General features: G+C 37.7%; 2 protein-coding genes across 4 annotated transcripts in view; both read left to right on the forward strand.

Moving 5' to 3' along the window:
• Positions 1-74: 74 nt before the first annotated feature.
• Positions 75-16,890, forward strand: LOC111863311 (RNA-binding protein Nova-1). Of its 3 annotated transcripts, none has more exons than XM_023849508.2 (8): positions 75-236; positions 5,788-5,934; positions 6,013-6,155; positions 6,653-6,806; positions 7,003-7,221; positions 8,788-9,465; positions 13,434-13,553; positions 16,118-16,890. In XM_023849508.2, the coding sequence occupies exons 1-6, from the start codon at positions 119-121 to the stop codon at positions 9,459-9,461; spliced, it is 1,455 nt and encodes a 484-aa protein (XP_023705276.1). In that variant the 5' UTR covers positions 75-118; the 3' UTR covers positions 9,462-9,465; positions 13,434-13,553; positions 16,118-16,890. The 3 variants fall into 3 exon arrangements, with proteins under 3 accessions (XP_023705276.1, XP_023705275.1, XP_023705277.1); XM_023849507.2 differs by having other exon boundaries at positions 76-236; positions 8,788-12,314; XM_023849509.2 differs by having other exon boundaries at positions 76-236; positions 6,025-6,155; positions 8,788-12,314.
• A 2,495-nt stretch (positions 16,891-19,385) lies between these two features.
• LOC111863336 (60S ribosomal protein L36) overlaps positions 19,386-24,435 on the forward strand; it is a 6,066-nt gene continuing 1,016 nt past the window's right edge. The window contains exons 1-3 of the mRNA XM_023849581.1: positions 19,386-19,493; positions 22,024-22,144; positions 22,978-23,112. Coding sequence (XP_023705349.1) covers positions 22,025-22,144; positions 22,978-23,112 — 255 coding nt within the window. The 5' untranslated portion in view covers positions 19,386-19,493; position 22,024. The remainder of the gene's footprint in view (positions 19,494-22,023; positions 22,145-22,977; positions 23,113-24,435) is intronic.

Raw genomic sequence — 24,435 nt, forward strand, 5'->3', positions numbered from 1 at the left:
ATTTTGCATGTCGCAACCACTGATGGGTTGCATCTTTCGGTTGGATAATGGGTACATGGTTGGCTCCACTGCAACTGTTTTGCGTGTTTGATGTTTTTGATGTTTAAAGCTGTTTAATATGGCGACCGAGTCAGGTATGGATACGTGTCCTTCACCTGAAATGTCTGACTCAAGAAAGCGACCGCTGGACGGTGATGCTGAAAATGGAACAACGAAGAGATCACATTACGGAGCAAGTAAGCAAATGTTTGTGTAATATCTTGGTTATGGAATCTCCAAAAACCGACGTAGCATTTTTGGCGTTTCATTGTGTTTCAAGGGATGCTAATGCGGCATAACACCACATAATTACAGCAGTTTTATAAACAAAGTCAGTTGTTTTGCTTCTCACATTGTATTGTATTATGTAGAAAGTATGGCGTTGTTGTCCGGACGTTTTTTCATGTACGATGAAAATCCAAGTGTAATTTCTTTTATTTGTATGATCATTCATAAGATAAACTGTGTAACTGGGTAAAAAAATCTGGTAGCCAGAGAGCACAATTAGGAAACTGGATCATAACTTGGATGAGTGATCAGGGCTTCTGCCGTGGAATGTAACACAAAGAATCGTAGAAAACTCCGTAAAATAAATGTTTAGTTCATGATAGTCCACAATATCTTGTTGTGTTAAAGACATGCAGTTCAAGCTGCTTGTGAGTGGTTGAGGAGTAAGTTGGTTCAGGCGATAAAGTTTCTGACATATTTGGGAGATCCATGGCCAGAATATCGCCTGAGACAGTGCTTAATGCACTGAGGTTCCTCCAAGTTCCTGGATTTATCAGGCAGATTCCAGGACAGATTAGGCCATAAAGACTTCTTCATGATCTCATATTTATTGGTAACCACATGATCATTGACCATTATTGAAAGTTGGAAAGGAAGATAGAATTTTAAATAGTTCTATATAGTCTGAGTCACAGACATTAAGTAAACTGTTCTTGAGTGTTTTCAAAGCTTTTTCATAATCCAAGGAAATGCAGAGAGAGTGCTGTAAAATAAGCTTTTTACCTGTGTAAGATTTGAGGCTTTCACGGCGGTGACTATGACAAAAGCAGTCTTCTGGGATTTGGCATCATGTATATGTGGTGTTAACCGACGTTTCGGAGGAACGTATCGCCTCCATCTTCAGAGTAGAAGAAAAAATATATAAGAAATCTGCAAGCAAAGAGACCGTGAGAACCGGTAAAAGAAGGTGTTTGCTTGCAGATTTCTTATATATTTGTTCTTCTACCCTGAAGATGGAGGCGATACGTTCCTCCGAAACGTCAGTTAACACCACATATACACGGTGCCAAATCCCAGAAGACTGCTTTCTTCAAGCTTTTTACCTATCCTTTGCATACGCAAATCATGATTTGATTTTGCTTACACTATGTGGTTGCTGCAGGTATTTGAATACTTTATAGAGATTTATCTCTGCTGGAATATTGTGAGCAGAAAATTCACCTCAGATATTTACTGAGTAAAAGCTTAATTATTTTTGTTAGTGGTGGAAATTCTGTTGGGTTAGAGTAATTTAGTGTTTCTTGTAAACTGAAGGTTCAGGAGCAGTCCCACAATTCTCCTTCAGAAACAAAGCTTAACACATTTCTAGGTATCCTATAGAAAGGAAAACATCAATATATTTGGTGTTTGTCACGCATCCATGTTAGGTGGGTTCATTGTCACCATGGCATGGTATGTCCTCAGGTTTCAGCTGGAGGGTAGCTGCAATTGTATTGAATAAGCAGTCACAGACAACTGACAGGGGGTAGTCTTCCAGATTGGGGATTGGGTGTGGCACTAACAACTCCTCACCACAAAGAGTAAACTTGTTATGAAATGTCACAAAGGGCCTCAGACTTGAACGGATCCTTTGGATAAATGACCTAAGCTAAGGAAAATGGACATGAGATTTGGTATGAGGGATGTAAGAAGTCTGTATAGGGCAGGTTCACCCATAACAGTGGCAGAAGAAATATCAGAATATAGGGTAGATTTAGTGGAAGTACATGAGGTCAGATGAGACAGAGGTGGCACCGAACCAGCAGGTGAATTATACATTTTTATATGGAAAGAGGAATGAGAATCATGAATGAGGTACAGGTTTTTTTGTACATAAGTGAATCATATCAGTAGTTAAGAAAGTAAGAGTTTGTTAGTGATAGAATGTCTTACGTAATATGAAAATGTCACTGGTGTGATATTGCTCTGAATGTTCATGCCCCAACAATGGCCGTGAATGAGAGTTTGCATAAAGTTAGTAATAATATAGTCAGAGTAGTAAACTTTGCCACATCTGAAAATCTGATTGTTAAAAGTACAATGTTTCCGCGTCGTAACATTCATAAATTTACTTGGACATCTTCTGATGGAAAGACTCACAACGAAATTGACTATATTTTGATATGTAGGAGATGGCATTCAAATGTTTTTTATGTCCAATTATTCAGGGCAGCAGATTGTAATACTGACAAAAGTTAGGGAGTAACTGACAGTGAGTAAACAGAGTGCACAGATTTCATATGGAGGTGTTCATTCTGAAGGAATTAAATGATAAAGTGTAAGGAGCATTGTCGTGTTGAAATCGCAAATAGGTTTGAATATTAGGAAAACTTAGACACTGAGGTGGATATTACTAGAGCTTGGGCAACTCTTAGAATGTAAAAATTTCAGCCGAGGAGAGTCTGGGTTCTTACGAATTGAAGAAACATAAGCTGTGGTTTGATGAAGGATGCTCAGAGTTATTAGACCAAGGGAAATAAATGGGGATACTCTGAACAGTATAAGATTTGATGCCAGCAGGCATTTCAGGAATAAAATGAGGGAATATCTGAAAGACAGAATTGATGAGCTTGCAATGAACAGTAAGAACAAGAACATTAGAGACCTGTATATACGAATGAGGGGTTACCCCTGGAAGTAACTTAGTGAAGGATGAGAATGGTGATCTGCGTGCAGATTCCCACAACATTTTGGATAGGTGGAGGAACTACTTCTTTCAGTTATTGAATGTACATAGGGTCGGTGATGTTAGGCAGATAGAAGTACATAACAGCTGAGCCATTAGTACCTGATCCTAGCCATTTTGAAGTTGAAATTGCAACTGCGAATTTTGGAAAAGTTTGGACTGCCAGGTAGTGATTATATTCTGGTAGAACCGATTCAAGGAGGAGCTGAAATATGTTCTAAGAGCCATAAGCTAATTAATTCAGTTTGGAATAAGGAAGAATTGCCTGGTCAGTGGAAAGAGTCTATTATTTCGCCAGTTCATAAGAAGGGTGATAAAATTGACTGTAGTAATTGTCAGGGGATATCACTGCTATCAACTTCATACAAAATTTTATCCAGTATTTTTCTCTCAAGGTTAAGTCCATACATAGATGAAATTATTGAGAATTATCTATGTGAGGTTTTGACATAACAGATCAGTAGTGATCAGATCTTTTGCCTTTGTCAGATACTGGATTAAAAATGGGAGTACAATAAGACAGTACATCAGCTATTCATAGACTTCAAGAAAGCCTGTGATTCAGTTAGGATTGAAATATTGTACATTATTCTCATAGCGTTAGGGATACCTATGAAACTAGTTAGGCTGATTAAAATGAGTTTAAACAAAACATATAGTAAAGTCCATATAGGTAAACATTTGTCTGATAATTTTCCTATTCAAAATGGTCTAAAACAAGGAGATGCTCTATTGCCACTGCTTTAAAACTTTGCTTTAGAATATGCCATTAGGAAGGTTCAGGGAAACCAGATTGGACTGAAATTACATGGGACACATCAACTGCTGATCTGTTCTAATGGTATGAATCTACTGGGAGGTAATATGGATACTGTAAAGGTAAACACAGAAACTTTATTCGATGATAGTAAGGAGGTTGGTCCAGAAGTAAACACAGAGAAACTAGGTATATGTTGCTGTCTTGTCACCAGAATGAAGGCAAATTTATGACATAATGATAGCTAACAGATCCTTTGAAAATGTGGCACAGTTCAGATAATTGGAAATTACAGTAACAAATTAAAATTTGATCTAGGAGGAAATTAAGAGGAGATTGAATTCAGGCAATGTTTGCTACCATTCAATCCAAAACCTTTTGTCTTCTCACCTGCTGTCTATAAACATAAAAATTAGAGTATACAGAACTATAATTTAGCCAGTGGTTCTGTATGGATGTGAAAATTGGTCTCTGACATTAAGGCAGGAAAATAGACTGAGGGTGTTTGAGATCAGGGTGCTGAGGAGAATATTTTGACCGTATAGACTGAGGGTGTTTCAGAACAGGGTGTTGAGGAGAATATTTGGACTGTAGAGAAATGAAGTGACAGGAGGTTGGAGAAAACTGTATAGTGAATAGCTTCATAACTTGTGTTCTTTGCCAAGTATAATTAGAATGATCAAGTCAACATGGATGAGATGGGGAGGGCAAGTAGCATGATAGGGAGAGGAGAGAAATGCATGTAGGATATTGGTGGGAAAGCCAGAAGGAAAGAGACCACTAGGAAGACCAGGAGAAATGTGGGTGGAGAATATTAAAATGGATCTTAGAGAGATAGGATGGGATGGGATGGTATGAACTGGATTGATGTGGCTCAGGATAGTAACCAGTGGAGAGACGCGCAACTGATGGCTTATCAGGAAGAGCTCACCTTCATGAAGTTGGTTTGTTTGTCAAGCATTATGTGTGTGCAAGAAGTCTAAAGAATATGTGCAGTAATTATTTGGGGTGTAAGTGTAGTTACTAGGTCAAGTCAAACATTAATTTTCCCAAGCCATTACAAATTCCTCATTATTTGCATATCCCATGTTTTTATTTTAATGTCATGAAAGATTTCTGTTGAGGGGAACATACGAGTCTTTGAATAATTTTTTGTAGTGCCTGATGAAAGCTGTGCCGCATTATATTACTTCTGTCGTCTAGTGGTCAGAGTTCCAGGCTACAGATCCAGAGGTGCCAGGTTCGATTCTTGGTGCTACCACATTTTCTGAAAAGTAGTGGGTCTGGAACGGGGTCCACTCAACTCCGTGAGGATTAATTGAAGAGCTACTTGAATGGAAAAGTAGTGGCTCTGGTCTAGAAAACCGAGATTAATGGCCATGGGAATCCATTGTGCTGATCACGCAACACCCTCTATCTGCTAAAGTTGGCACTAACTTCACCGACAAGTGGCTATCAGTCGGTCGGTATAGTTCACTTGCAGACTAAAGACCATGGAGTTTGTCATGAGGAGTATTAGTGACCTATCCATGGCTACAGTTGTGCAGTCAGATTTATAACCTGCCTCATTTTTTTACAAAGTCATGCAATTTTCATCTCCAACTTTTGAAGATTTCATTCTACATGTTTCCATTCTGTGTATTTTCAGTATGAGCAGTGATTTTGAGGAACTCAGCCACTATGTGTAATTAGTGACCTGTATTGAATTCTAACCTGATTAACCAAAACAAAAAAAGAAAAGAATGTGAACAGACAATTTTTTGTTTCATGCATCCACTGTATGCACATTGCACTAGAATCACATAATAAACTAAGAACAAAATTATTGTTAGAGAATTCAGTAGAGGCAAGTGCCAGATATTCAAAACATTTGTGTAATAAAGTATTCAAGTTGATATTTAATAACTCTCCTGTTTTGCCCTAAAAATCGTCTTCTCTAGATAAATATTTAATGTGTGCCTAAGTATACATATAATAGTTTCGACCATTAAAAAGTGTCTGAAAAGTGGCATAATTTGTTATATTCATTATTTTCTAGGTGGAGATGGATCTTACCATTTCAAGATTCTTGTCCCAAGTGTAGCAGCAGGAGCAATCATTGGAAAAGGGGGTGAGACCATAGCACAACTACAGAATGATACAGGGGCACGAATAAAAATGTCTAAGGCCAATGACTTTTATCCAGGTACTTGAAATTTTATAATATTCTATTCTGGTATGTAATAGTGTTGAAAGTGTTGGCCAATTTTGGCATGTAACTCAGGTTCGTTTCCAGGGACTTCGGAGAGGATCTGTCTGATAACTGGGAATCTTGAGTCCATAATGAAAGTTGTCAAATTTATTATGGACAAAATCAGAGACAGACCAGATACCCCTTATGACAGGTCTGCAGCTGAAGATGTACAGGTACCATTTTGTTATTAAATGAGGTTCTCACAGCTTTGAATGTTAAAGAGTATAGTCTTCTGGAATGTGATGCCATGCAGTCTGGTGTGCAGGTACCAGTGTTCTGGAGTAACTATCAGTACGACCCTGAAGATGAAGGAAGCATATTTCCAAAATGTTGATATTTGTCTGCCATATATGGTGTCATCCCAGAAGGCTGTGGTCTTCTTATTTTCTTGCTTGTAATTAATTTTCTTTCTTTTCTCTTGTATTTTCTTATAAATCTTTGGCATGAGAGCAAGGAATTTGGGAGGTCATGTTTTGCCAATTGAACTGAGTCATTGAGAAAGTTCCTTTACCATATCCAGTATATATGATATTCATAAAGCATAAGAATTTGAGAAACATGCAACAGACTGTAGTTTCAGATAAGTAGGATGGTTATAGCTTGCTTCAAGGTTGTCATTTCCTACATATCTGCAGAAAATACAGTTTTTTTTCTTGATTTGTGTTCTCAGATTAAAATTCTAGTTCCAAACAGCACAGCAGGAATGGTCATTGGTAAGGGAGGAAATTACATAAAACAGATAAAGGAAGACAGTGGTTCATATGTTCAGTTATCCCAGAAAGCTAAAGATCAGATTCTACAAGAAAGATGCATCACAGTTATTGGTAAGTTAAAGTATTTATTATTCACAGCAGGTTCTCATTTCTATGCTCTAGCAGAATTTTCATCTTCAGAGAGGCTGTGTACGGTTTACCTTTCAATTCAAATAACAAGGAAGTATTAAATGTTACCAGACATATATGAGTCAACCCCAGACTTGTGTTTGGACACATTTACATTACTTTTTATTTTATTTTACAGGTGATCATGAAAGTAATGCAAAAGCTTGCGAAATGATACTTAGCAAAATTGTTGAAGATCCACTTAGTGGTAGCTGCCTAAATGTGAGTTATGCTCATGCCCTTGGCCCTGTAGCCAATAACTGTCCAACAGGATCGCCATTTGCCAACTTGGGCGGACAGAGAACACCTGCAGGCAGCTTTGGTTCAACAGCTAGTCTTAACTCATCAGTCACAGGGAGTATGTATAACCTATTGGTACTCCTGTCACCATTGTGTGCACAGTTGGTAGTTCTGTGAAGTACTGGTACAGAAAGTTTCTGGGAATAATTATAATGACATTTTGGTATGATTACTACTATTTGCTGTGGCACCGCCATTCTTTCTCTAAAACTTTTTATTATCTTTAAATCTCTTTTGGAAATCTGGTTTTACACCTGATTAATGGAAAGAAGTCATATTTCCAGTATTTAAAAAATGACAACAATACTGCTTTAACTACAGATGCATAAGCCTACCAAACTATAAAATATATGCTAAAATACTATCAAACAGGATAAATAAAATAGCACAGCTGACTTTAATAGAAAAGCAGAATGTTTTTCGAAAGTGCTGATTTTGTGCAGAATGTGTCTTCACAATGACACAAATAACAGGCCAAAGGATATATAAAAGACTACAATATGGTACACACAAACATGTTATGGGAGATACTTAAATTGAAAGTCTTCTCGCAACATCCCATATGCATAATCTTTCTTCTTTGTCATGACATCTTTCACAGGTGGCACTATTTGTGGGTCTTAATTTGAACAGATGTACTGTAAATAGTCCTGTTATGTGTTTCAGCTTGTTCCCATTAATTTTCCTAATTGTTTAGCAGAGGGTACTTTAAGGAAACCCTTGTCATGTTTTTTTTTTTTCCTCCAATGTGGACTGCTAGTATTCCTAGTGTTTTCTGTTTATCCAGTGCCTGATGACCCGTTTAGCAACTTTCTGGAATGGCACAGGCTATTTCTTTATTATGTCTTATGTCATAGCAGCCATACCAGTTGAATCATTTGGAGGATGAGTTTATTCAGGCTTAATGTTTGGTATTCACACATCTCTGTTTATAATTCACATTTCATTTGCATGTAATGTATTGGACAAAGTCACAAGTGACATCCCCACATTGTACTGTACCTGCACTACATTCCTCATTTTATACAGTAATTAGGCACCAATTCTAATGGTCCTGCCATTGTCTTATATTGTCATGTTTAGTAATTAAAATAGTATAATGGTGCTTTGTGCATTTTGGTGAAACAGCTTTGAAACACTGAATAAGACGTATCTTTTCACCTGACAGACCATATACTATTTGTATATGCACAACTATATTCTTTCCAAGTTGACCCATTTGCATACAAAGTTATGCAGAATAGTTGATAATTGCTGGCATGAATTCTGTTATAAAATTCAGCGTGTAAGTCAAATGTATATAATTATTCAGTATTTCTTATTTGCTTACAATGTGAAAAGCAGATCCACATTTTAATCAGCTGAATTTCTGTCTTTAAAGGTTTTGCTGTAAGTACACTTGTGGTTAATCCTTTTTGGTCCAGCACTGACCAACCTGTAATACTTAGGACATGAACTATGTCTGTTCACTTTTTGTGTAAGAATGGTTATGAAGACTAAGCGTTAATTACTGAAATAGTTTGATTTTAACATGGAAGTGGTTAATTGCTTTATAATATGATAAGCCTTCATACTGTGCCTGTGTTAAATTTGATACAGTATAATGTTCACTTTCTGCTTATAGGTGGAATGCTTCTTAATGGAGGGGGTTCTGGTTTGAACCTCAGTTTGAATTTGGGTAACCCAGCTGGTGGTCTGGCAAGTGCAACACTTACTGCACAACTCCTGGAACATATTAAAGTGACACTACGTGGAAGTGGTTATTCCGAACAAGCCACAGCTGAAATTACAGCAGCAATGAGAACCTTGGCACAGTATGGCATCCTTGGAATGGGTCTGGGATTAACTGGAGGTGCAAGTTCTCATCCATTGGGTGGTCGAGGACTGCATGCAGCTAATGGTATAGGAAACAGCAGTGTGTTTGGTCCAATAGGTTCAGTATCTGGAGGATCATCCTTGGATTCTTTCAATTTGGGTGGAAGCCAGTCTCTTTGCAAGAGTCCTACTCCATCAGATTCCAAAGATGATGAGAAGAAAATAGATCTGGAAATTCCAGAGAACATTGTTGGGGCTATCTTAGGTCCTGGTGGCAGGTCACTGGTAGAAATACAACATCTCAGTGGAGCTAACATCCAGATATCCAAGAAGGGAACATTTGCTCCAGGCACCAACAATCGCATCGTCTCTATAGCTGGCTCATCTAATGCCATTGCAACGGCACAGTATCTGATTGAACAACGTATTGGTGAGGAGGAAGCCAAACGAGCAAGACACAATTCTTTGAACATCATGCAGTGAAAGAGTAACTAATACCATATGTGCATTTATTTTTATTTTCTTTGATTTTAAGTATGTTGTTTTACAGAGTGCAAATGATTAGCCTTAAGATTTGCAATAAATTATCATCACACATGTCACAAATCAGTTCATTAATAGCAGAAATATCCACATCCTGCTTGCAAAATCTAATTCCATGATAAATATTTTTCGGTTGAAATTTGCCATTAGAGTCAGATATTTTTTGTTTCTGTTCCATGGAGCTTATGCTTCTGTCACTCATCATTCTTATTCTGTCTCTCTTCTTTATTGTTACACATAATTGTCGATACTAATTAAATGAACTTTGTGATGAAAACTATTACTCTTCGCTCACTGTTAGTGTGATAGAATTTCTGACACGGTATACTGCATCACATCACATGTGTGACGAGCTCTTCTGAAGTGTCTGCAACTGATCATTTGTCCTCATATTGCTACACTCATCATCAATATTACTGAGTTAAATTTAGAGCCCAAAAGATGTATAATTTAAGATTATCTGCATATGTATTTACAAATGTTGAAACAGTTTCATCTAATTAAATTGTCTTTGATGTACTGGGACATAATATGTAAGGTCATGTTTCATGCTACATGTACTAGTCTAATTTGTTAATGTTCATCGTCTACTTCCCACATTCTGTTTCATGTGTTTACAATCATATATATATATAGAAACCTATTCAGAACATGTGGGTTTGGTAAGTGATCTTGTCATCTACAATAAATTACCTTGGCAAGTTGCACTGTAAAAGGTGCACAGAACCCAGGGATCATTTCACGGTACTTAATGCTGTGTTTTTAATTCTCTCCATCTTAATATCCATATCTGGTTCCTTCACCTCATTCCATCATACTTCACAGTTTCTTGATCATCCATACGACATAAACGCATTTACTTTTTTTCATAGCATTGGTGTCATTTCTCATGGCAAGTTTTGTTGAAAATGAAATAACTGGCAAGGAAGTTCATATTATTTTTAATATTTTCATCTCATAACCAAGAAGTTTGATTTCGCATACGTAATCATTGTACAAGAAGCAAGAGGGATGTGATTTCTGTAGTTCTTTGAGCAGTCCATGTACACAGGTTTGTGTCAGTTCACACAATATATGCCTTCATATATTCATTCATTAAAATTGATTATATATAAGTGGTTTTAATTATACAATTTTAAAGTAAGTTTCCCTTATATTTGCTTGATTGTTAGTGATGTCACTGGCAGTTATAAAGTAAATGGAAATATACTTTATTTATAACTACTAAAATATCAAATTCTTTGCAGAGTTTGCTGTTATGATTGTTAGATGTCTTTTATACCACAGTTATATACAGTATGCATGCAGTGGTACTTATTTTATAATTTTGTGCATATACACTTGATGAAGTGAGTTTGCAGCACAAAGTTTAATGAAATCTGAATTATTGAATCCGTAAATCTGGTTACCCTTTTCAGTAGTCAAGCTAATAAATTGAAGAGATGAAAAGTTGGAACTGAAATTATAAAGCTAAATCTTATAGAGAATCTTGTTATGATTTTGTCCGTAATCCAGAAAAGCAAATTACAGAAAAATTGTACCCCAATGGAGTACTCATTTTTCTAAATGTGTTCAAAATGGTGTTCAGTGGGCAACACACAAGGTTGAATTACACTCGTTACTTCAGTAGAGACATCCAAAGGAATAAAAACATTTCTCCACATGATGACAGAACGGTTAGTACTTTTCCATTTCCCATGGAATAGAAACAAGGGCTTAGTGTCTGTGCTCATTGGCACATTGCAGCTTTCATCTAGTCATCACATCAAGAAGTATTTTCCTTTGAAGTGCATTCTTAGGTGCTCAAAGAGGAGAGAGTCACTACGTGTCACATGTCCGTTGTATGGTGGACGGGCACGATGTTCCCTGCAAAACTGTTCTAGGAGTTGCATTATGACACGCTGTATGGGATGGGTGTTGTAATGGAGAATTATCATTTTCTGTTCCGAGATAGCTAGGACACTTCAATCACATGCTTCAGTGTTTTGCTTTACTCGTGGCCCATGGTCAAGTGGAGGAGAATGTCCTGTGTATTCCAGAATTCTTAATGACTGCTTCAAGGCTAGAGTTCTTCAGTTGCGTCCCCACTGACAGTGAACCATGAACTCATCACTTCACCCCAACATTAAAAGTAGCACTGATAGAGTAGAAATATGATATTTCCTGCAAAAGAAGTTCTGAACATTACAGTGTGCAAGGAGTGTGTTAATGCCATTTTGGGACTTAAGGTATTCTCCTTTTCTTCCTGGTGTACTGGGCAACTTTGAATACAGACTGCTACTGCAAGTAAAATGCTGTGGCTTGCCAAAAGAGAAGGTGATCATTCAACCCGATAGTGTTTTCTCCCACACAGTTCATATTCTGGATTCTTTCATTACCCATTCCACCTCTTCTTTGTACCATTGAGGAAGTATTTTGAAGGAAAATACTTCTGATGTGAAGATGAGACAGAAGCCAGTAAGTATTGATTCAAAATTCTCAGGTATCAGGCAGCCAGACGCTTTGATTTCTAATGCAACCTGCAGTAATTTCAAAGAAAATGTGTCATTTTTATAAAGTTACATCAAAAACAAAATTGCAGTGCCCATCACCTGCCATGTGATATCATCTCATTGCAGTATATCAAAACGTTTCATCCATCAAGTTTTCATCTAGGAAGACGCCCATGCAAGAACTAAACAGAAAACGTGCAGCTTCATATTGGGCTTCTGAAGGAGTTTTTTTTCATGCCACTAACACACCACCATTCCACATGTATGGCAAATAACCAGGAACTTTCTATAATAGTAAAAGGTAAAGTTTTCCCTGTGCTTAAGAAATTAAGCACTACACCATGAAGGCATATAGGGGAGTGGGTGTGTAGATCCACATTTTCTTGACTTCAACACTAGTTAGAGGTGAGTTGTCAGCTTCACACCCCAGCCGCTTTACCCCCAGGGAAAGAACCCGCAGTACACATTTGATAGGAGGTTGGGTGGACCCCAGAGCCTGGTCATCCATCCCATAGCTAGTTGCTATCCCGGCTCACTTTCTATAATAGTTATGACTGAAATATTCTTCTGAATGGATATACATTCATATTATGTTTGCAGTTTCTCTTAAACATTTTAAATGCTATTGAAAAATCAAAATTCCACATTTTCAAAGATGTATCTGTTGTAAGATTTGAGGCTTTCATGGCGGTGACTATGAAGAAAGCAGTCTTCTGGGATTTGGCACCGTGTATATGTGGTGTTAACCGACGTTTCGGAGGAACGTATCGCCTCCATCTTCAGGGTAGAAGAAAAAATAAATCTGCAAGCGAAGAGACTGTGAGAACCAGTAAAAGCAGAGCAGACAGTCTGCTTTTACCGGTTCTCATGGTCTCTTCGCCTGCAGATTTCTTATTTTTTCTTCTACCCTTAAGATGGAGGCGATACGTTCCTCCGAAACGTCGGTTAACGCCACATATACACGGTGCCAAATCCCAGAAGACTGCTTTCTTCATGTATCTGTTGGTTTGCCTATGTAAGATATAGTGTATTCTCTTTCAAGTGTGAACACTTGGAAATTAGGAATAGTTTTGAGAAGTTCTTTGATGCAGTCTTGTGTTCTTGTTGTCATCTGATTTGGCAGGCATTACTAATCAATGCACAGTAAATCATCCACATTGTAATGTCATAATATGAAGTGAGTCCTGGTTATGCATGCATCAATTTTGTCTACACAATCATGAAAATATATATAAACCAGAAAAAGTTAAATTTATTGTTTTGTCACTGTTTTGTTACAGACATGTGCATTTTAAACTTGACTAGGAAATTTTTATTATTCTCTAAGTTTATACAAATAGGAAGACTTTATATTTAACCATGTATTTTCACTATTAAATTTGAACATTGTCCGGCAGTAACATTGTTCTCATCTTTTCAGGGTGTGGTGATATTACTGCAACTTTGTCTTGGAACAAGCCGTGGAGGATGTAGCCTTCCTTTATTCATTCAAGATGTAATACTCTGTATACTACAGCAGTGAACACCAGGCACTCAGGAGGTTCATATTTTCTCTGTTACATTTAGCATAAAGTCTTCTGTGTCTTGAATTAGTATGCATCGAATAGGAGTTTTCTCCATAATAGCTTTCCAACATCTCTCTACCAAGGTTAAGATTATGTCAGGCTTTACTTTCATATGCAGTTTCATGGTATGCTGACTGAATGAGCTGACATAGTGGTAATGCTCTTAACTCATATTTTGAAGGTGCTTAATTCAAATATCAGCTGGAAATGCAGCTATCATCATTTAGGTTTTTCATGCCTTTCCTTAGACCATCCAGGCAAATGTCAGAATAGTATCCTGATAGGGCCACTTCTGCTATTTTCCATATATTTTCAATTATTCATTCTACCAGCCTGTGCTATGTAGTCCTGCCACTGACAGTGTTGTAAAGAAACCTACAAAAGAAGTCCATGCTATGATGCTTATGCACAAAAGAAAAATTCACTATTTTTTTTCTAAAATATCTTTGAGGGTACATCATACCTGGAGTCTGTAACCTTAACAAAGAAACGCGTGCAGTAAGATCTCAGGTATGGTAGCCTGGTTCCCATCATATGTTGAAAATAGAATCTAGTAACTTGCTAATCATTTAATGAATTGCATCACTATTTGCTGATAAAACACAATCGGATGTTTTAAACTAATTTAAATAATTCGCTTAATGGTGGGTGGAGTCCACTTGGCGGCCACTGATTGGCCTATTGTAGCCTGCTCCAGGTGATTATGATGATGGAGAATTTGGTGGAATGAAGATTGGCAGGGGAAACCAAAGTTCTCTGAGAAAACCTGCCCCAGCACCACTTTGTCCACCACAAATTCCACTTGACCAGACCCAGGATCGAACCCGGGCCGCCATGGTGGGAAGCTAGCGACTAACCGCTTGAGCTATGGCGCAGCCATGTTTTAAACTAACTTCATGGGGCCGAGCCCTTCTTGAAGGACTGCCAGTTCTGCAGCTGCTCAAGAACTTCACAACATTTTATGGAACCTCTAAAGGTTCATTATAGTGTTCACAAAATCCTCCATATTCTGAGCCAGATCAGTCAGTTCCATACCACTCCATCCTATCTCTCTAAGAACCATTTTAATATTGTCCACACACGTACATCTTGGTCTATCTGGTGGTATCTTTCCTTCTGGTTTTCCCACCAATATCCCATATGCATTCCTGCCTTACCCCTTTTGTGTTACATACCCAGCCCATCTTATCCTCCTTGACTTCATCATTCTAATTATACTTGGCAAAGAGTACAAGTTATGAAGTTTCTCATTATGCAGTTTTCTCCAACCTTCTGTCACTTCATCTCTCTTCACTCTAAATATTCTCAAGCACCCTCAGTCTGTGTTCCTCCCTTGATTTCAGAGACAGTGTTTGAGGCCCATACAGATCACTGGTGAAGTTATAGTTTTCTATATTCTAATTTCTACATTTATAGACAGCAGATAAGAAGGCGAAAGGTTCTGGACTTAATGGTAGTAAGCATTACCTGAATCAAATATTGATTTGTTACTGTTGTTTCCAGGTGCCACATTAGATATTTTAAACATAATTTTATAATTCTAGTCAATTTGTTAAATAGTTTTTCTCTAATGTGTGACACTCCCAGTGGCAAGTGAACTGTGGCAATTGTTGTAAACAGATGTTAAAATTTCTACTGGTAGTAACTTGAATCTTTCACTTCTAATGAACTTTAATTCTGGCAAATGAAAAAATTTGTTGTGATAATGCATTTTGAGACAAATTCAGTCATGTCAAATTATTGTGCACTTAAGAGAGGTTTAGGCATTTGTTCTCGAATTGATACCATTTCTCATCATGGATGTGAATACATGACTTAGTTTAAGCTATCTCACAGTAAGGTCAGAGGATGACCTTGTATCCATGATAATAAACCTTGTTTTATAAGAAGGAGTTTCACAATTTTATGATTAGATGAAGTTTTTATGCCATGGTGTAAGAATTGGTTAGTAAAAGAGAAATAGATTGATTACCAACTTTATATCTATGGCTGTAATTAAATAGGCACTGATACTATAGATTTGATCACATCTTGTATTTCATGACATTTTTCACTTTGCCAGTTTTCCATTATAAAACATAAACTTGCCTTAAAAATGTGGTTGTGTCGAAGTTTGTCTTCAGAACTTGAATGAATGAAATAAAATTTTAAGAATTGTCAAAACCTATGGCATTCACAGAATATGGAATCCAAGTGAAGTGGTTGTTCCAGCAACTTTTATAAGGGGAGATATAAGTCAATATTATATTTAAGCATCCTGTTGCACTCTACACGATAAATGNAGATTTAAGTCACTCGTTTTTCCAGGCATTGCAGTGTATCTTGTAATAATCATGCTTGAACCAATTTAATTTTAACATTGTTTTTTTTTTATTTAGATGTTCGCTTATTTCTATTATTGTGTTTATTTATTTTTGTGGTAAGATTAACTATTTCTAGATTGAAAAACTGCAACACTTGAGTGATGCAAATTTAAATCTTACAAGCAAGCTATCAGTCTGACATTAAAATATATTCTTATCATGGAAATTATTTGCAGGTAAACACTACATGGAACAGATGTTGTAAATGTGGTGTTGAATCTGTGCAGTGACATTGCCAAAAGCATTCACTGAAAACATACAGCTTGATCTTAACTGTTAAGAATCATAACTTATATAAACACCATGAAAGGAGCACTTGCAGGCTGGATTAGTGTTGATTGTCTAGCTACAAATGATGAGCAGATAGATGTGGAAACTTCAAGAGAAAATGAAGGTAGAAGATCAGGAATTACACGATCATGAAGATGGCCCCACACAGCAGATATGTTTTGTATGTGTTATCTGGTCTTCTGGGATAGTACTTGTACCTAATCTGTTGTCATTTTAAGTTGTCAGTGTTGGAGAGGAAATGTATCAGGTTTTGAAGTTAAGGCTGGTAATAACTGTCATAGGTTGTAAATATGGGATAAACTTCTATATGTGATGTACATCTGTGAGTGTGGGATGTAAGTGATTATGTGCAGAGTAAGAAATAATTGTAACACATTAAATTAATTTTGAATGAATGAATGTATAAGGGGTGGGACTTCTTGGTCCTTGCACTGCAACCACAGTGATCTATTGTGCCTCCCCTTCTGATTATCTCCACAGCAATCCTGCACTTTGAATGAAGCACAGGTTTTTGTGTGTGGGGGCTTTGAAATAGTCACTTGGTTCCATAAAATATTGACCCAAGTGACGAAATCTTAATTAATTTTAATCTTTCCATTTACTTGATATTCAAGTGTATGTAGTACAAATAATAATAAAATGTTTACAGTATTTATAGTATTTGTCTTTTTATACTTTGTGAATTTATGCACATGTCATGTACATGTTAATTCCACTTATTAAGGCTTATTAGATTTTCTGAGAGCAGATGGAACACAGACGAAGACACTGCAAAAATGTTATTTCTGTAATTTGTTGATGCAAGAGTCTCATGTATGAATGTGTTTTAAGATAAGCAGAAGAGTAGTGTTTGTATTCACATTACCACAGTGTGAATCATGTGGTTATCCCACACCAAGAGACTGCTTTCACAGTAACACGTTTTCACGTCAGTGTAAACTTGTCTCCGATGGCAGTGAAACAGACACAATGCTGCAATTGCTTTCATCTGGGTGACCAGTGGTTGTTGCTGCTGGTTTCCTGCTATGTGATGTGTCAGCATTTTCTGGAATTTCATAATCGCATAAAAGCCAGCTGGCTCACTTCTTGAACATGGGCAGTGGTGCCATTGTGAGCCTACATTAATTGTCTGTAATCTTTGAAATAGTAAACCATTTGCAAACAGAGCTTGGCCCATGGGCTTGTTCCCATAGGTACCCCTGGTCTTGTAAGTTTTGTGAGAATGTGTTTCACATTTATATGCAAAATATAATGTCTGCATGCTCTTCAGATTGTGATATACAAATTGATTGTGTGTTTGCCATAATAATTCTCTTTACATGCTTCTCTTGTGTATCTGCACCTGCCCAGATGAGAAGGCTCATAAAGATACTGAATCGTTTGGCATCTCCTGAAAAAGTTCTATGTTATGGCCTAAAGTCCAGGAAGTCGAACACAAAATACAAATTATAATATAATATTCAATGTTCACTCAATATCTAAACATGTTTTTATTTGTTATCAAACTTACAATATATGACCAAAATGTCTCTGACTTATGGGCACAAACCTATGGATTTTATATATATTTTTTTGAAGGTGAAGCATGTAGTGGATTGCTTGTTACCATATGGGATGTAGACTCTGTAGAAAGGATGGCTGACTATAGTCACATGCATTGTGTAAAGTGTACAATGAAATTTTGTTTTTTTATTTCTCATGGGTGATAGGAAGAAAGTAAGTAAAACTCTTATGGACAATAACTCGGAGTACTGGTCCTGAAATACGAATGCCTTGACCGTCATCATTAACATTAAATTTGTATAGTGTTCCAACAGGTGGCAGTGTCACGCATAGGATGCTTTGATGATTTCATAAGTTAAGGAAAGAAACATGATTTTAGGAGAGACAAATTTGGTGATGGAAGAGGTTGACCTTTTAAAAAACTACTTGTTGAAGAATATGACTAGTCATAAAGGAATAGCTGTGTGAATATTATTTCAGGTTGAAATGACTACTGCAAAGAAGTGCATAGAAGTTTCTGATGATGGATTTGCATGACAAACCATGTGGTAGAATTATTAGCCTCACTTTTGCACAAGGAAGTAATAGGTAATTGAATTAGCAGTACTGGTCTTATAAATAAAAAGTAAGCATAAACTTTCAAAACAGACAAGTTGTAAGAAATTTGTTATACTGAAAGGTGTGAGTAGAATGGTTTAGTTTATTAGTTTTAGGGGAAAATAGGTGTTAGGAGGATGTGGATTAGATAGACGCTTCCTGAATTCTGAATGGTAAGAGAGTTGATGAATTGCTTCATGTCTGTAAGGGTTAGGACACACACAAGTACTACTACTATCAGATCTGATTCTTGGAAAACATGCAACTAAAAAATGACGTGACTGGAGCTGAGGCCGCAAAATCAATTTAGTGAATAGGCTATAGACTACAGGGGGGGGAATGGGTCTGATTTCCAGCAGGGACAGAGACTTTATCTTTGCTCATGTATCCATAGTGGCTGGGGCAATCCAGCCACCTATCCAATTGGAATTGATATACTGAAGGACATAGTATGATACTCATCACTTTCCTGCATGAAGGATGTAGTGTGATAGCACTTCCGTACAAGATTTTACAGGACTACCCAGAAAAGGAAAATATTTAGGTAAAGAATTTTGCCATTTCAGCATAACATGAAGTGCAGTAACAAGAAAAATTAAAATTGATCAATGGATATATGATGGAATGTACCTATATCTTTCCTACACCAAATTACCCATCATTCTAAAATTGACAGGGCTTTGGAAGGTAATATGGGGTGATAGAATAGTGTGATAAGTCAGATATTTCTAATATTGGGGTATTTCATGCCAAAAACTGGAAATATTGAAATGGATTTCGACAACTGAGGAGTTTGTTAGATTTGATACACAGCTTACGCCAGTGTTTCTCAACCGCCCATACCGGACTCTGGCATCAATTATGGGAGACCCTCACCTTGTAAAAAAATAATTTACCGGGCAGCGATCTCAAACGTTGAAACCCACTGGGGTATGCAGCGTTACGAACAGGAAAATCGTATGCTCCTTCGACATATCGATTGCAGTCACACAACATCTCTGATCTCTCTGATGGTCACGTAGAGTCTTATTTTCTCTGATATATTTCATTGCCTAGTTTGTCTCTGCGGTCTCTGCCAGGTCTCTGCAACTCTCTGCTTTCATGTGATAGAAAAGCAGAAAGGGAAGTGTGGAGGTGCGTGGTTCGTAATCTGAAATTTATGTAAGTTATCTGATCACATAATATCGTTTTCATCTTGCTGCGGCATAATTCACAAAATGAACCGTGTTATAACCCAGAAATATTCTGTAGATTTGTAATGGTAATTTTGTCTTGTAGTTGTAGTTTGTAATTTTTTACGATGATTTCTAGGAAAGGGTCGTAATGGTGCTTGTAGACCATATTCGTGTGAAACTAACAGTGTACGGTAGCGGCCTGCATGCCGTAAAATATTAGCACAATATGTGAATAGCGGCAGAAGAAGATATGCCTCAATCATGCTCTTGTGTTTGTTCTTTTTCAAAATGTGATAACTACAAGATGCGATAGAAAGCCCCCCAGTAATATACTGAGTTTGGGTCTTTCTTTGTGGTGATTCATAGAAAGTAACAGGTTTGGATTGTCTCGGATTGTGTCGGGCCTCCCGTATACAGAGAAATGCAATATAACACTTGTCCTGTTTCCACAGTTAACAGGAGTTAATTCAGTGAACATAATCAAGCATATTTTGTACTCTAGAATTGCCAAATATATCGTGTGTCTGTTACGACGCATTCGATAGCCTCGATGGATTGACGTGAAAAAGTACGCTTGTGGTAACTAGTTTTAACACTACCAGATCCATTAAACAGTGCATTAAATTTCAAGAATTGTCTCCAGAATTGCTGTACATTTAGGAATTCATAGAGTATTCTTTTGGTTAGTGCCTGCACTGTGTAATGGTCATCCAATTAAGCAAAGGAACTGGTTGTACACTCTTCAGTGGAGTCTGTGTGAGTGATCTTGTTCATGTGTAGATAGTAAGGAAATTTTGTTGAACTGTGGCCTGTCAGCAGTCAAAATATCAAAATTTGGTACAGCAGAATCAAGCATAAGCAGGAAGTGAATGAAGTGTTGGGGGTGGGGTTTGAACGTCACCAGAACCATCATGACTTGCCCAGTTCTTTAATGTGCCCGAGAATTCTTTAGAGAGCCATCAGTGTAACACCTGTTGAGTCCAACAGGAAGTGTCATTTGTCACGTAAGTTTTTATACTGTTAACTTCCCTTCCTGTATTCCTTTCAACTCCTACATGTTATTAAACAGTACATGATGGCTAATGTTTAATACCATATGCCATGGATAACATGAACAAATATTCTGTCATTTGTCTCCCTTATCTGTATTTACATGAAAGTATTACCAGTTCTCACAGAATAAAGACAGGACACTGAAAGGATGCTCACATGTTCATGACCTGCACATATTTCATTTGTGCAGTGTGATAATGCTGGACAGTTTGTCGCTGTGATAACCCGAAATTGTGCAATTTGAGAGCATTCCTCTCACCACTGCACTACTTTATATATATATATATATATATTGTGGCATATTTGCACATAGCAGGAACTGTGGAGCCAGAGAAACAGGAATTGCTAGCAAATGGCTCTGAAACAACATTTATTGCTAGGCAACATCTGTGAAACAAACGCGACAAGCAGCCGCCAGCTCTCAAATGGACTGGCTGAGTAGCAATCGTGTGGGAACCCCTACATACAGAGATGTGACAGTGGTACAAGAACAGAGGAAGTGTTTTCTACATGGTGCATGCTGAGATGTTATCAGCAAGTGACAAGGTTAGAGTTAGTTGGAGAAAGAGTTGAGACCATAAGGACTTAAGCAGACAGCGTTAAAATCCTTTACCAGGAAACATGTAGTGAAGACAGAGAAGACTGTGTGCTGTAGTTAACAGTGATACTTGGAGTATGTAATTCTATGAGACTGTTATAATTACTTGTAGGTATGATCTGTAAGTGATCAGGAAATCCACTATCCAATCCAAAACTCTGTTGTTAGTCACTCATACACATAACAGTATATCTGTTGTTACATGTGTGAGTGTGACTATAGACAGAATTTGTATTTGTAATTGGATTTATTGCACACTTGTACACACAACTTGTAACTACAAGTGACCATAGTGCTATTGCTAATTCACACTCAATTCACTACAGCTCACACTTAAGTCTTCTCAGCCTCCTGTATCTTCACCAGTTTTCTGGTAATGGCTTCCAATGGCCGATGTTCCCCTTCCTCTGGGTTCCCGAATTGTCTGCATGCCTCAGCTGCCAGCTTCTAATAGCAACAGCTCACAAGGATTTGACCACAGCATTCCTCTAACTCACTAGCTCACCAACCAGTTCACATGACTCCACTGCACTGTCTCTTATTAATTGTCTTGCTTGTAACATCTCGGCATGGACTGCACAGAAAACACCATTCCTCTGATGCTGTTCAATTATTGCTTAGGAAACCACCCAGGAAACACTGTTCCTCTGTTTGCAGGCCACTGCCTAGCAACAGCCGTGGTACATGCCACAATATGTAGGGATATGTGATAGACCAAGCACATCCGCTGTTTTAAATCTTCTGATTGAGTAGGTTCTTTTAGAACGGATTTATTCCCGCCATCATATTGCTCTCCTTTCCATTTTCTTTATTGATTCCACACATTGAATAATGAAAATGTTTTATGTGTGAATTGATATTTCAGAATGGCACCTCGGTATGAGTTGGCAGTAGGCCTTCGTAAGGGACACAGGACTACCAAGATACGTGTAGGCAAGACTAAGCAGGACAAGAAACATACTATTCGGCCATCTAGGTTGAAAGGTGTAAGTTGAAAAAAAAATGCGGATTTGTTATGTTGAGGTCATACTTCTTTTTGGTTGTGGGATGGTTAGTGTTTTGTTTTAATGAAACACTATTTCAGGTTGGTGTGTGATAATCATTTAATGGTCTTGATGGTAGATGATGAAATTTCTTAAATAGTGTAATGTGAAGCATATTCTTCTCTTAGTACTTTTCATAAATCATAGATATTTTGTGGGGGGATACCTAAATTGTGATACATTTTCAAATGATTTGCTGTTACTGATTTTGAACATTAATTGCAAACACCGACATCATGAAAACAGGAATAATGTCATAGCAGTGTACATTGACTGCGTGATTGAGGAGGTAAAGGCATGGGAAGGAAGGGGAAGGCAAAGCTGTAGTGCCAGAAGGGAGCAGGGGAAACACTTAGGGAGACACTGGTTGACTCTGCTGTATTTTAAGAAACAAGTTACATTGAAATTAATTACATGTAAATATTCAGGAGCCAGGATAGCATAGTTGGCATAGCGACTGGCTATGGGCTGGACTACCAAGTGCTCAGAGTGCGAGTTACAGTAGGTTTAAGAATTTTCTTTGTGCCATCCAAACTGGCTCTGGGCTGCACCTAGCCTCCTGTCGAATGGGTACTGGGGATCCTCCCCCAGGAGGAAAGCAGCCAGGACATGAAGCTGACCAGTCACCTCCAGCTAGTGCTGAGGTTGAGAAAATGTGGATCTATACATCCACTCCCTCATACACCTTCATGGCATAGTGCTTAATTAGTTAAGCACAAGGACAACTTTACCTTTTACATATAACTATTCAGTGTCATTGTATCCTCCTGTTGCAGATTCAGACAAAGCATACAAAATTTGTTCGAGATCTTATCCGAGAAGTGTGTGGCCATGCTCCATATGAAAAGCGTGCAATGGAATTGCTGAAAGTTTCAAAGGATAAGAGGGCCCTGAAGTTCTTGAAGAGAAGGGTTAGTAGGATATTTGTATTACTTACGATGATCTTACTTTAATTAATCCACATAAATACTATGGTAGATTTGTATACAGATCTACTATAATTGTGGAGTCAACAGCTGCCCGTTACCAGGCAGCAGGAGGCCATGTCATATGTCAGGCTGTTAGTCGCCGGCTTCCAGCTGTGGCGGCCTGGGCTTGAGCCCAGGGCAGATCATGTGGGATTTGTGGTGGATATAGTGGCACTGGGTTAGGTTTTTCCAAGTACTTCGGTACCCCTACCAATTTTGTTTCCTCCGACCACTCTGTACTTGTCATCTGTCACCCGGGGCTGGTACAACAGGCCAAATAAGGCGCTGACAATTGAAGTCATCTCAGTCTCACCCCACCCAAAGAAGAAAACCCACCAAGCAATGGCCTAAAAACATCAGAGGAGTGTCGATTTTCATTGCATGATCAAAAAGGAACAAATTTTTGAAGGGTGATTCCTATTGTAGATATTCATATATTATTTTTTCTTTAATTTGTATTCTTTAACATTGTCATGTAAAGCAGAAAGCTTCATTGAGTATCTAATTATTTCAGCCATGAATTAATGTAATGTTTCATAACAGTTTCCCCACCCTCTTAGTCTACTTTCCTTATTTAAAAAAAATAAAAATACGTTTATGGGATCCCCCACCATTAGCTTTTGAATGCCTGAACTAGTCTTTATGAAACTTAGTATGTATATCATGACACCTGAGTCAATCTCAGTGGCATACTTCATAAATCCCTCCCATCAGTAGGTGGGTCTGTATGTGTATCCCTCTATTGTTGCTAGGCAGTGGGTCAGTATACACGTTCCCACAGCAACAAATTCATGAAACAAGGAAGAATTGTTGGATGTATCATTTTCTTTGCAGCCCATGTCATATCAAAGGAAAGCCTCTGAGTCTATGTATCCCCCTATCATTGCAAGGCAATGGCACATTTCCATGACAACAAAGAATTCTTAAGAGGTGTTGTTTTCTGTGCAGTCTCTGTTGTATCAAAGGAAAGCAGATGATTAATTCTTCACAGAACTACTTTTCCTTTAATGGTGCCTTCTGATTTCATAAAGTTTTGGGAATTCCTTCAGTGGCTGAGGGACTGTTGGCTTCTCAAGATTGACTTGGGTCCACCTGGTTAATTAGCTATGAATAAATGTAATGATGATAGTTTTTTTTTAGTGCTAGTGGGGTGGTACCAAGTCCCTTTGTAACCGCACCATGCAGGGACCTTGGGAATGTTTTTCATTTACATTGTTTATTACCATGCACTACATGGACACGAAATGTAGTACTGTTAACAATAGA

Source organism: Cryptotermes secundus, unplaced genomic scaffold (assembly GCF_002891405.2).
Source record: "Cryptotermes secundus unplaced genomic scaffold, Csec_1.0 scaffold159, whole genome shotgun sequence".
NCBI classification, from domain to species: Eukaryota; Metazoa; Arthropoda; class Insecta; order Blattodea; family Kalotermitidae; genus Cryptotermes; species Cryptotermes secundus.